Raw genomic sequence first — 13,739 nt, forward strand, 5'->3', positions numbered from 1 at the left:
AGTAAATATGAATTAATAAGTGCAACAATTTGAAGGTCTGACCGAAAAATATTTAAACGACCTAAAATGAACAAAAAAAAATTAAATTAAAACGGAGTCACAAACACAGTTAAGCAAACAGCAATTGCTTTTAACAATAAAACGATTCAAAGCTTCAATTTTCTTGATTACCAAACAGAGGTAAATGAATGAGAAAAGACAAAGAGGAATGGTTTTGCAAGAAAATTAAGAAAAGAGAATGTGACCTGTGGATGTGGGTGTGGTGGTGAGACTGAGAGAAGACAGCGTCTAAGTAAAGAAGCGTTTCGAAGGAGACTCGCCATGGAGACTCACAAACCAAAACTAACCAAAAATAAAAGGCAACAAAAAAATTAATGGTGAACAACTACAATTTATTCCATTTAATACCAAAGTATTGAACGTGTTGTGTGTTTATTGTTTATGTTCTTAGGGTTTTGGGGGTTTTGGACTTTTGGGTTCCGTCCCTTTTTACTGAAACTATTTTAATATTTTCTCTGGTTCAAGTGCCCCACTCCCACACAGAAACACTGTATGTGACTCTCTCTGCGCTCCTCAAAACCCAGAGTACGTCTTCCCAAGTTTTTAGGTTAAGTGGTATGATTTACTCCGACGTCATCTTTGTAAATAACAGTAAATTTTGCTTTAGCAGCCGTTTAAATCTACGTATTCTAAAGGCTCAGTTTGAGATTATTTTTAGGAGATGTAAAAATAATTTTAAAAAATTAAAAATTAATTTTAATATTTAATAAATATTTTTAAAAATTATTTTTAGTAAAATTATTATAGTTTATTGTAGATTTTGAGGAGTACCTTTCATTTTAAGTATATGTTTTATAATTAATGTAAATTTGTATATCTTATTATATATTACAAAAATCTAAAATGATCCTCATTAATTAGGAAATAAAATTATTCTTTAAAGAAATTACTATTATTATTATGAATCATATTGAGATAATGAAATAAAACTAAAATTAATAATATAAAATATTCATTTTAGTTATTAATTATTATACATACACAATAAAAATATTTTATATACATATTTATAAAAATGTATATAAATTTTATTCTAATATTTTGTCAAATCAAGTCATTTACATTCTTACAGTAGTTTAATAGTGAGATTTATCAAATATATACGAACTACTTTTAAAATTCATAAACTTTTAAAAATAAATTTTACCAAATGTTTAACTGATTCTCTTCGCAACTAATTATTTCTACAATACATATAAGAGTAATTATTTTAAAAGTTATAGAATTACTAAATTGGCTCCAGTTCTTTTGGTCAAATTAAAGTGTTTGTATATTATCTTTACTATACCCTTAGTTTTGATAAAGTATTAGAGTAATAGTTCTCTTAATTATAAATAACAAAAAGTGAAATGATTAAAAATACCCATGATTCTAAATAAAAATTAAGTCAGTGGTTATTTTTAGCTGATTTACATTTTTTTATTTACAATAAAAGTATAATTGAACTCTTATTATACTAGGGTTCTAGGATTTTGATTAGAGAATTCAAGAGAGAACAGATAAAGAATTTAAGAATTCAGAGGGAAAAGAGAAGAACTAACAGGGGTTGGAATTAATTTTATTACTGCTTTGCTTGCTTCCGAAAAACATAATGAGAACAACTTATTTATAGTAGCTCAACACAATCATAACTCTAATATACTTACCTTGAATTATAATTGTAATAAGAAAACCTAATTCTAATAAAAAAGAAATTAGAATAATAGAAAAGAAATTAGAATAAATTACTAGAGTCCCAGCATTCCCCACCTCTAAAACATGCTTATATAAGATTAAATGCTTTATAATTGATGCGCCATGTAATTCATCTAAAAGCTCATTAATGACTGGAATGAGATAATGATCTTTGATGGTAGTCTTATTGAGAGCACGATAATCAACACACATATGCCAAAAACCATCTTTCTTTTTAACCAGCAAATCTGGGAATGAATAAAGACTAATACTATATTGAATAAGCCCCGCTTCTAACAACTCCAAAATAGTGCGATCAATTTCTTGTTTCTAGAGGTGAGATTAATGATAAGGTTGAATGTTGACTAGCAAACTTTCAGACAGTAATGATATATGGTGGTGAGGAGGAAAACCACTAGATTCAGAAAAAGATGCTAGAATAAGTTTCTAAAACCTTGTTAATAACTTATGGTGCTGATATATCTGTAATTATAGTTGTTAATACCATTATTTGAATTATTTGAAAAAAACAAATACCTTACTTTTCTTAAAGTAATAATATGTTAATCTCTCCTTGAGTAGCTAAGGCAAGAGATAAGGGATCATAACCAGTGAGCTGAATATTTTGTCCCTTCCAAGTAAACTACACGGCTAGCTTCAAAAAGTCCCACAATGTAGCACCCAAAGAAAGTAATCACTAAGCCCCTAACATAATGTCACTACCACTTACAGGTAGTAAGGAAAAATCAAACTGAAATTGGAAGCCTTGAATGGTCACTGGAACATTAGATCATTTTCCTGAGTTGTTGTTCACTCCCCATCAGCCACAGTAACTCGAAACTGAGTTTGTAGTTGTAACTAGACACGTACACTGCTTAGCAAAGGGAAGATTCAAGAAATTGTGTGTCGATCCAGAGTCAATTATGATAGTGACCCCATGTTTTTTTTAAATTTCCTTCAAGTCTCACAGTGTTTTATGAGGTTACGCTTGTAAGAGCTTTTAAAGATATTTCCATTATTTTTCTGGAGTGCCCTCGATTACCTCTACTTGTTCATCCTTTTCTTTAATCTTTACGCTAATTATAAAATTAGAGAAGCTTCACAACGATGCCTTGACTTAGATTGTTCTTCACAATTGAAGTATAAGCCTTTTGCTTACCTATCAGCATATTCAACTACTTTAAGGCATGGGAATGGTGGAAAACTAAGATACGGGGTTCCTAATAGAGAAGGTTGTGAAGACCCACCAATTTTAGATACTGTTGGAGAAGAGTTAGAGAGAGATGGTGGTGGTCTGGTTATATTAGATCAAGGAGTTGTCCTTCAATTGGTTACAACTATGTATTCTTTTTAGATCTTGCAAGTTTATAAGTTTGTAAGAGCTAATAGGTTTTAGCATATGTACATTAGCTTTCATATCTTCTCGTAATCCTAAAAGAAAACAATTAATAAAGAAAATTTCTGGTAAATTATTAGTTCTGTCAGCCAATCTTTTGAATTACCACTAATAATCTAGAATGGTTCCAGTTTGTCATAGTTTGGTAATAGACCCAACTATATCACTGTCTTTGAATGCTCCAAATTGAGTAAATAAAGATCGTTTGAATTAAGACCAAGTCATATCACCAATAGTTTGCTCTAACCAATGATGCCAAGGTAGTTAATCAATTTGGTTGTTCTCCATTGAAAAAAAGAAGTCAAGCCATATATTGCGTGCTTGCATGAGTTCTCTTTTATCATGTGTTGCAGGATTAGGTTATTATTATTATATAGGTACCCATTACGTACTGCTGGATTAGGTTGTTGGTTATTAATTTATAGGTATGGTTAGGAACAACTTGGGAGAAAGCGAAAGATCTAGATTAGCTTGGTATTCCTGAATGATGTTAGTAAGATTAGAAAATATTACGAAAGCAATGGTATAGAAATACTTTTACGGCTACTGTTTGGGGAATAAATAGAAAATTAAAAATAAGGCACCACGTGTCGATGAGAAAGTTTTGTGACTATAAGTGATCCTTATGGGATACTCGACCTATACCAGGTACACTTTGTAATTGAGTTGGTACGCGAGGTACGCCATGTTGTGGTAAAGGAAAATCTCCAAAAATATTAACCATGTAAAATATCTCTATCGCCCATAGAAAATATTTGATTTTTGCAAGATTAAATAGGGAATATTTTGTTAGAAAATAGGGGACAACTAGCTGTCACACCTACAAAAAACAAAGGACAACACACCAAGGATAGTGGTTCTCAGCTGCCATATCTAAAAGCTATCTAGACAGCCTCTGCAGAGCTGTCCTGGACCACATTAGAGTGTACATCATGTGTACAAGAAAACAAGTCATGCCAAAATAGCGTCCTTCTTGCTCCCCAAGTATGCTCCTAACGGCCCAAAAATCATCATAAAGGTAAAAAGACGAGAGATCTTGAAAAGCACAACCAAATCACTACCAGAAATGTGCCACGTGACAGGGCAGCCATGGTACTTTATATATAAAGCACACTTAGGTTCTATTTTTCACGTACACATGCACAAAAATACACACTCCGTTAAAAAGGCTCAGGCTCCTTCAACCTCCAACCTTCATTTTAGAGAGTTTGTAATCTCTCAACTCTTTAAAAAATTCAGCTGACTTGAGCATCGAAGTGTGGTCACTGACCACTGATGGCTCTACCTCTAACATTCTTTTATTGTTTTGCAGGTCTAAAGGCCCTCTTTCAAGCCCTCACCCCCCATATCTAGCCTTTAATAATTATCAGCGCTCTCTCATTCTTCTTCATCTCTTTCAAAACCCAAAACAACCCACACACTTTGATTAAGTGAGGTGTCATGTATCCCAAAAAAATTAATTTATTGTTTTGGTGAGGTTTACCCCTTTCATTTACATCCAAATGAACACCATTTCCACATAATAAAAACAACTGCAAGCATCTCTTCATTATAAGTGGACAAGCGAGGTGCTTTCCAGATAAGGATTTATTGATATAACCAGTAAGACGACCTTATTATGGGAAGACTGCTTTGATTCCATGTCCTAAAGCATCACATTTTGTAGAAAATGGCTTGCAAAAGTTAGCTTAGGCTAGAAGAGTAATGTAGGCCATGGCTTGGCATGGTGTTAGAGTGCAATTTATGCACTAGTTTTGCATTGTTTACTTCCCTTAATATCGATGTTTTGCATTTAATAATAGTGATTTACTTGTGATTTACTTTTGTAGGTGCAATTCTATTGATTGGTGATAAAATTGAGCTACAAGATGATGTTTAGGGATGATTGTTCCCTTGGAGAAATTATGAGCGGTAGAAGAACTTTGTTGATAAGGCGTGGGCTCGTGCTGTCAATTGCGGACCTGCAGTTTTTAGTTTAACGTGTTTTATATTTTTTGCTATTTTTGTAATTACGAATTTAATATTTTAGATATTAGTATTTTATTTTAAATAGAACTCTAAAAGAGAAGAGAGAGAGAGTATTTAAGGGAGGAATCTATTGTGAAAAAGGGGGATTTTTTGGATTGGAGAAAGAAAGAAACCCTAGACTTAATTTTTCTCTTCTCTTTATGAAGAACTAAACCTATTTTTCTGGTTGAAGGATAATGAAGCTTTGATTCATCACTACTGTGAGATCTTTCTTATACTTTAATTGTTTTATTACTTTTTGGGTATTTGTTTATTCTCTGAATTAGTTTCATGATTATGTTTGTTAATTAGGTAATTGGCCACTATTTAATTATCAACTTAATCTATTGTCAATTAAAGGATTCATCGTATGAAGAATTTAATGTTTGTGACAAATAACATAGCAGAGAGTTATGTTGTGAGAATAAACAATCTAATTTAAATGAATCATCATATGTGTTGATTAGGATTTGGGTCTCTCTAGTTTTTCAGGCTGTCAATTGATTAAATCCTATGATCGTATCTAGGGTTGTCTATTGATTAGGAAAATATCCAACGGTCGTACCTTGGTTATCGACTAGTTAAGGAGAGATTGGCTATTAGAGGGTCTCAATAGCTATAACCGGTCTATTCATAAGTAATAATAATCTATATTTGAATCAATGATCAGTAGTAGAATCAAGCTGAGTTAATTCCTTCAACCAGAGCTTTCTCCAATTTGAATTACAACTTTCATTTGCATTCTTGTTATTTTAATTTGATTTTTATTATTGTCAACAAAACCCCCATTTTATGTTTTACGTTTTAAAAGGATTTAAATAATTACCGATCTTTGTGGACACGACCCTGCTCAATCACTATATACAATTTATTTAGAGTAGGAATTTATTTTTGTTGGCTTCGACACCCATCACATGGTTCATCAAAGGCTAATTCAGTAGTAAGAGTCCAATGAAAAGAATCCTTCTTTAGCTTGTCAGTTAAAGGTACAATAATTTTACCATAGTTGGGTACAAATTTTTTGTAGTACCTCATCAAACCTAAGAATCCCCTCAAGGCTTTGGTTGTGGTAGGCTTTGGCCATTCAAGCATGCATTAATTTTTTTTTAGGATTGACAAGTATCCCAAAAATATAAAGAATATGGCCCAAATTCAATAGAAGATTGATCAAATCGCACTTTGAAAGCTTGACATAATGTTGATGTTGATGTAAACACTTAAGGACAATGGAAACATGATGAGCAAGCTCTTGTAAAGAAGTACTATAAACGATGACATCATCAAAGAAAACCAAGACAAACATTCGAAGGGAAGGTAAAAAAATTTCATTCATCAAATTTTGAAATGTTCCTGACAAATTTGAAAGGCCAAAGCACATCACAAGAAATTCATAATGACCATCATGAGCGCAAAAGGCTATTTTGGATATATCTGCAAGACAGACTTGAATCTGATTTAAACAAGTGCCTATTCATTCCTTATTGAAAAAGGTAAAATTGATGCAGTCATGATGATCATTTTGAAATTCTTGTGACGTCCTTTGGTCTTTCAAATGCACCTGCAACATTTCAAAATTTGATGAATGGAATTTTTTAGCCTTTTCTTCAAAAGATTGTCTTGGTTTTCTTTGATGATATCCTTGTTTATAAATGAAAAATTAAAAGGGTAAGATATGTTCACGATCAATTTCTTGTTTCTAGAACTGAGGTTAACGATAAGGTCAAACGTTGACTAGCGAACTTCTCATGTTTTTTCTTGTCATTAATCTTTTCATTTTTTTCTTAAATTTTCTCTGATACCAGATGTTAAGGTTCTAGGGTTTTGGTCACTAGAGTTGGTTGAGGCTAATGGTTGGTTCAGTTCATAACTCACAAAAGTCAAATTTAATTGGTGGGATAAACTTGAATTAATTGATTTACAAAAAGCCAAATCAAAAGTCAAGGGATATTGCAAAATGTTTGGATGCTAGAAAATTGATTTTTTTTTTTAAGTTGATCAGAAAAAGAAAAATTGGTGGCTAGAAAAGAAATGCTCCAATACCAGATATTGGGGTTTTAAGGTTTTGATTAGAGAATTCAAGAGAAACGAGATAAAAAATGTAAGAACTCAGAAGAAAGAATTAACGGTGGTTGGAATTAATTTTATTATTGCTTTGCTTGCTTCCAAAAAACATAATGAGAATCATTTATTTATAATATTTCAATATAATCCTAATTCTAATCTAATTACCCTAGATCATAATTGTGATAAAATCATCTAATTCTAATAAGAAAAAAGTTAAAATAAACTATCGGAGTCTTTAACATATTTTGAATGTTTAATGTTTATTTATATTTTTTATTAAAGCATTCAATCGTGACATGCCTACTCAGCAAAGTTAGCGACACTTTAGTTTTTTCTTCTCTTATTTTATTTTATTTTTTTCATTTCCTTTCATGTCACGTGCTTTCTATTTTGTTCTTTTATTTCCTTTGGCTTCACGTTTAGAAGATAGATGTTTCTGCAGATGTAAATCTATGATTTTTTTCCCTCTATCCAAAACACTGTTCTATAGGGGTTTTGGGTTTTTTACTCTAATTTTCTATCAAGATATGTTTTTCTAGCAGATTTGTAGCTTCTAAAAGCTCCAGATTTAATAATAATAATAATAATAAAATAAAGGGTAAAAGCTTGTTTAGTCCCTATATTATGAGGTTAGTGTCTATTTAGTCCCTGTATTTTTAAAAACACCTCAAAACGTCCCTGCTACTAAATATTGACACTTATGCCATTATTTTTTTTATTTTTAACTTGCTTTTACAATATTACATTTTTACAATAATGTTTCTTTTTTGGATATTAATAAAAAATTAAATTATCAAATTAAACTCAAAAATAAAATAAAAACAAAAAAGGTATATATTAATTTTTGTGGAAGCTCACGTATGTCTAAAAAATTAATATGGTAAAAAATTACATTATCAATTTTTTTAGAAAAATTAATATTTTAACTCAAGAGTATGTTCCACAAAAATTAATATATATTATTTTATTTTATTTTATTTTTTGGTGTTAAACTGGTAATTTATTTTTTTCTTTTTAATAATGTCTAAAAAAATTATTATAATAGGGTTATTTTTTTCTTTTTAATAATGTCTAAAAAATTATTATAATAGGGCAATATTATAAAAATAAGTTAAAATGAACAAAAGATAATGGCAAAAGTGTCAATAATTTAATGATAGGGATGGTTTGAGGTATTTTTAAAAATATAGGGACTAAACGGGCACTAACTTCAAAATATAGGGACTAAACGAGCTTTTACCCTAAAATAAAATACAAAGTATAAGTCATCTATCAATATTTACACAGCGTTGCCATGTTGCAATCATGCTCGTCTGAGTTTGTTGTGCACGATGTCATGTAATGAAAGGCATAAACAAATGAACATAATGATGCAGATTAGATAAGCGTATAAGAGAACATAAAACTGAGTTATTAATTCATTAGTCCATAATTTTAGTGATGATGCATTCTATGATCTCAATCAACATTTGCAAGAGTGAAGGTATATTCTAAGTTATGCTCTCCTCCTAATTTATGGAATTATATATGTATTGATTAGGGATGGTAAAATTATCCATGAAACTCATTGCATGTTGGTAATTTTACGGATTATGGGCGAATTTGATATTTCAAACCTAAACTCATTGCATGTTGCGGTTGAGTTTAGTATTGAGAAAAAAAATTCACCGAATATTTGCGCAGGTATTCATCAACCCACATTTTTAAAAATTATTTATGTTTTTAATTTTAATCAAATTACATTAAAAAAATTAAATCATAAATATATATAAGTAAAGTTCCTAATTCCTAAACCCAACCTCTATATATACACACACACACACAAACACACACAAAATTAATCAAACTAAAATAAAATATCAATAATATTAAACTTGAAAATTAAAAAATTTCTATGTAGAAATTTTATTTGTTTAATTTGAATTTTTAAATTTGAATTTGAATTGGTTTCTAAATTTGAATTTAATGATTGGTTTCCTAATTCCTTAAACCTAATGATTGGTTTCTAAATTTGAATTTTTATTTCTTTAATTAATTATTAACAGTAGTTGTACAAAATTTATTTTTTAATATTTTTTTAAATTTATTTTTTAATATACTTAAATATTAATTAAAAGATGAAGTAAGGCATTGACGTAGGGATGATGATTTTGCCTACAACGGAAATATTTTGAATTTGATTGATATATTTTGTGTACTTATTGTAATGTTAAAATTTTAATTTCCTATTTACATGAATAAAATCTAGAATTGAGTGTTTTATGAACATATTTTAGGTTATTGTTATAAATTTAAAATTTGAATTATATAATTTAAATTTATATTTATTATTAAAAATTTTTGTTTGTGATTTTATGTGGGACTTGCAAAAACATTCACCAAGGGGATTTAGTAATTGTTAAATTCTGCGGCAGGCAATTTTTTTTAATAAAAATAAGAACCCACAATAAATTACAGACGAATTTTAATTTAAATTTTTTATGAGTGAAATTTTGATAATGACAAATCCCTGTTCTGATCTAGTTTTTAATGAACTCCTATGTATACGGACATTTTCAAATGAAATTAAAAAAAAGGAAAAAACTGAATATTTTAAATTCATGCCTCCTTTGGAACCAAACACCCCTTACGTTTAGGTTTTCTAATTAGATAGTTTCAGTGACCAATCCGTTCAGTTTTCAAGATTTAAGGAAAAAATGTCAAGACATGAAAAAAATGCATCAACGAACACAAGTTAAAGAGAAATTTTCAAAAATATATAAAAAATACTATTGACATGTGTATATTTATTTTAAAAAATTACCACACAACTAATGATTATGTTAAATTTAATTACATATATTATAAATACATGCTCGTTGCGTTCTCTCTAAAATATTCTTAAATTCCTTCAGTTGAAGAGGACCAAACAATCAACTACCAAGAAAATATAGATAACATTACATAAATGAAGTCTTGCTTGAAACATTCACATAAGGAAATTCTCTGACATACATGAACTAAAGACGCCCCCTAAAAATATCAAGACTTGCCTTCCCAAGCCAACAAAAGAAAAGGAAAGGACGGATTCTCCAAACCATTATCATATCCATAATACACCATTTTAAATTTCAATTTTTTTAAAAAAATTATATATTAAAAAAAAACAAATAACCACCCAAAACTGCAAACCCCCCCTCCCCATCCTTTCCAATCTAATACAAGTCCTAAGCCACACAACATATACTAGGCTATGCCAATCCAAACCAAAATCTACTGCTGCTTGCATTCTGGAGGCCTTTCACCCTGCTGAGCATCCCCAGCTTGTTGTCTTCCACTCTTCTACAATACAGAACACATATAATCAAGAGATAAGACCACAAGTTTGATTTGAAAGTAAATGAAATCAATGAAGTAATTAAACTAGGCATTATACCTTGCTCCCAGCTGATGACTGGAGAGACATTTCAAGCCAAAATCAAAAAATATATATATAGTTAGTAATTGACCTCATTTCAATGGGAATTTGACCGATCAAAAGGACTACAATAACATACCTTCTTTTTGGTCTTGCCTTCATCATCCTCCTCATCCTCCTCGTCATCTTCATCCTCATCTTCGTCATCATCTCCCTCGTCGTCTTCATCCTCATCAATATCATCATCATCTTCATCATCATCCAACTCAATCTCTTCCTCCTGAATAGCTTCCCCAGTAAACCATGAAACAGCATGGGGGATAATCTTGTCTCTAATTGTTGATCTACACAAAGCAATAGAACTAGGCAATCAATTACAAATGCACTACAGCAATTCAATTTAAAAGATGAGACATGTAAGAGCAACATCAAGAGTACCCACCCAATATCGTAATCTTGTTCCATTTGATTTTGAAGCTCCTCAGCCTGTTAAAGAAACAGAAATAATGTGAAACAGAGAATAAAACAAATGATTATCATCAATTAATGCTACAAATGCCATGATATCAATCTTACAGTATCTTCATCAATGTCTTCATCATCTTCAGGGACTTGAGGTGGATTGAAAAAGTTGAAAAAACTTTCACATTCTTCAGTTTTAGTAATTGGCTTAGCATTCTTTGATCCCTTCTTTGGCTTCTTCTTAAGGAGCTTCTGTGTCAAGCATTTCCCTGGATACCATTCAATCTCCGTCCTACAAAACATCAGCCGCAAGAAAAATTTAGATCATGCAAAGTATAGTGATATGTATCTCAACATAAGTGCAAGGAAAGAAACACAAGTTACCCTATAGCTTTCTCAAGAATAGGCTCATCTTCATCAATCATGTGATAGGTCTTTGTCAAGACAGAGTTCTTGAAGTATGGATTGGGGTCAAAGTAGAATTCAAGCTTGAATCCCTTTGGATCATCAATCCTAAACCACTTAATGTCTTTGAGAAACTTGAGAGCTCCTTCATCACGCTCAGTAATCTAATTTCAACAAAACAAGGAAAATATTTTAAGAACTCAAATACCATGGTAGTACCAAATCAAACTAAAATAGCCTTAAACTTACTTCCTCAGATAGGACATCATTATTTTTCATTGCAGTAAGCCAGAAGTCCGGCACTCCTTTCTCTGCATTATGCATATAAAAAATCAAACACAAATCCACAACAGCCTTAGAGAAAGGTCCTAACTCCTATGTTGATATTCAAAGGGTACCTTCAGTGGCTTTATCCTCTTCCTGGTCCATTGCAACTTCATTTGGGGCCCCTTCAACAACACCATTGACAATCTCATATCTCTGCAAATAAAATTACATGAATCAATCTTCAAAATAATTAGGGAAAAAACAAAAATGTGAAAACCCAAAGCACAACAATGCCCTCACACAGGAATAGTTATGGCACCATTTCAGATACCTAGCACCAAGAGCAAAGGATAACCTCTGTGGGATAAACAAGAAGAAACCCAAACAATTGTTGGTAAAGAGCAAAAGAGCTACGTTTCCCTTTTCCAAGCCTTTTTTAAAAAAAAAACCTTCAAAGATCCCATAAAAAGAAACTCTCCCATTGTTGCATGGGCTGGAACATCCTTAATTACCAAGGAAATCTATTCACCTTTCTATGCAAATGCAGACATATTCATTAGAGAAGATGGTATGATACCTTGGTGTACATAGGCTGATACAATTTTTGATATTTGGCTTCCAGTGCTGCTCTCTCCTCAAAAAATTTTGCCTCCAATTCATCATGTTCACTCTGCAAATCATAAAAGAATTGTTAACCGCATGCTTCCTTGTCAAGGTTTTGTGCAAATTAGAAAAAGTAATAAACCATGAAGAGCAAAATACACCCAGATACATACAAGAAAACAAAAGTTGAAGTTCACAGCATAATAAATGGAATATAAGGCACTGGACAGATGCACTACAATTAATTACAGCAATGGAATTAAGGCACTGGGCAGTGCCAAGTCAAGAAATATCAGAACATATAAAGCAAGCCATTAGCGGGAACTGCCAGCCATACTCAAGAGTTTTCTGTTTTAAGATACCCGTTGTAAACAAGATAATTATAAACCATTTTCTACCGTCTCCAGTGAGCAGGAAAATCCCCAAGATCAGCAAGCCAAAGTTTAGCATTTGCAAACAGAACATATAACAAAAAAAGAATTTTCAACAATGGTCCTCAGTTGGCACTATTTAGAACTCAAAATACTAAAAACTTGCACCGGAATTTATCATGACAATAACACACATAATGAACATCAAAATACGTGCCTGGATCTCTCTGAGAACCTCAACACGCTTCCTGACTGCTGGAGTCAGTTTCTCGAGAACATCAGAGTGCTGCCCAGCAAGGTTCTGAAGTTTATTCTGCACAACAAAAAATGATTCTTCCATTAAACAATCAAAAAACCAAAACATCTATACAGTAACACAAATTGCTTACCTTCAGAACACCCACGAGGTCAGCTCGAGCCCCTTCATCAAGAGCTACACAGAGAACAAACAAAACGACGTGTCAGATAGTAAATAAAAATTGGATAAATTACTAAAATAATTAGGGTTTTCTTGGAGATAAGAAGTCACAGGCGCGGAGATCTGTAACGTTGAAGTTATCTTTGTCGGCGCTCATTGTCGGCGGAGGAAGAAGCGACGGCGTTTTAGAGAGAGCGAGGGGATAGGGTGCTAAAACCCTAGGCGAACAAAAAGGAATTGGTGAAAAACAAGGGAAACGAGTTTCGAGTTTGATGAGTTAAGAGAGGCGTCAGAAGAAAACGTGGCCTCGCTTAAATCCTCTCCCTCGCCCTAAAAACCTAACACTTGCTCTCTTTTAGTACTTAAGGCGGTACCTGTTCTGTCTTTTTACTATTTTTTTATTAAATTTTTTTCCAGGGCCGTGTTCCTGTTGTAATTTTTTTCGTGAGCTTGGGATTTAAACTGTTTTTTTTTTTTAAAAAAAAAATTTACTAAACACCAATTATTATTTAAAGTTTTACAATAGTTCATAGGAGGATCTTAACAATCAGTTTTAAACAAAATTGTAGCATAAATGAAAAATCAAAGATGGAAAAAAAAATTCAAATATAAAGG

The 13,739-nt window shown here is 31.5% G+C and overlaps 1 protein-coding gene across 2 annotated transcripts; it reads right to left on the minus strand.

Annotated features, from left to right (window-relative positions):
• Positions 1-10,115: 10,115 nt before the first annotated feature.
• On the minus strand, positions 10,116-13,475 carry LOC18054490 (nucleosome assembly protein 1;2). 2 transcript variants are annotated; one of them, XM_006451432.2, is made up of 12 exons: positions 13,236-13,475; positions 13,096-13,139; positions 12,924-13,019; positions 12,310-12,402; positions 11,864-11,945; positions 11,715-11,776; positions 11,445-11,629; positions 11,175-11,352; positions 11,041-11,084; positions 10,738-10,942; positions 10,617-10,634; positions 10,116-10,522 (listed from the first exon to the last, which is right to left on the minus strand). In XM_006451432.2, exons 1-12 carry the CDS (start codon positions 13,279-13,281, stop codon positions 10,454-10,456), a joined length of 1,122 nt encoding a protein of 373 aa, XP_006451495.1. In that variant the 5' UTR covers positions 13,282-13,475; the 3' UTR covers positions 10,116-10,453. The 2 variants fall into 2 exon arrangements, with proteins under 2 accessions (XP_006451495.1, XP_006451494.1); XM_006451431.2 differs by lacking the exon at positions 10,617-10,634.
• Between the last annotated feature and the right edge of the window lie 264 nt (positions 13,476-13,739).

Source organism: Citrus clementina, unplaced genomic scaffold, assembly GCF_000493195.1.
Source record: "Citrus clementina cultivar Clemenules unplaced genomic scaffold, Citrus_clementina_v1.0 scaffold_1, whole genome shotgun sequence".
Lineage (NCBI taxonomy): Eukaryota > Viridiplantae > Streptophyta > Magnoliopsida > Sapindales > Rutaceae > Citrus > Citrus x clementina.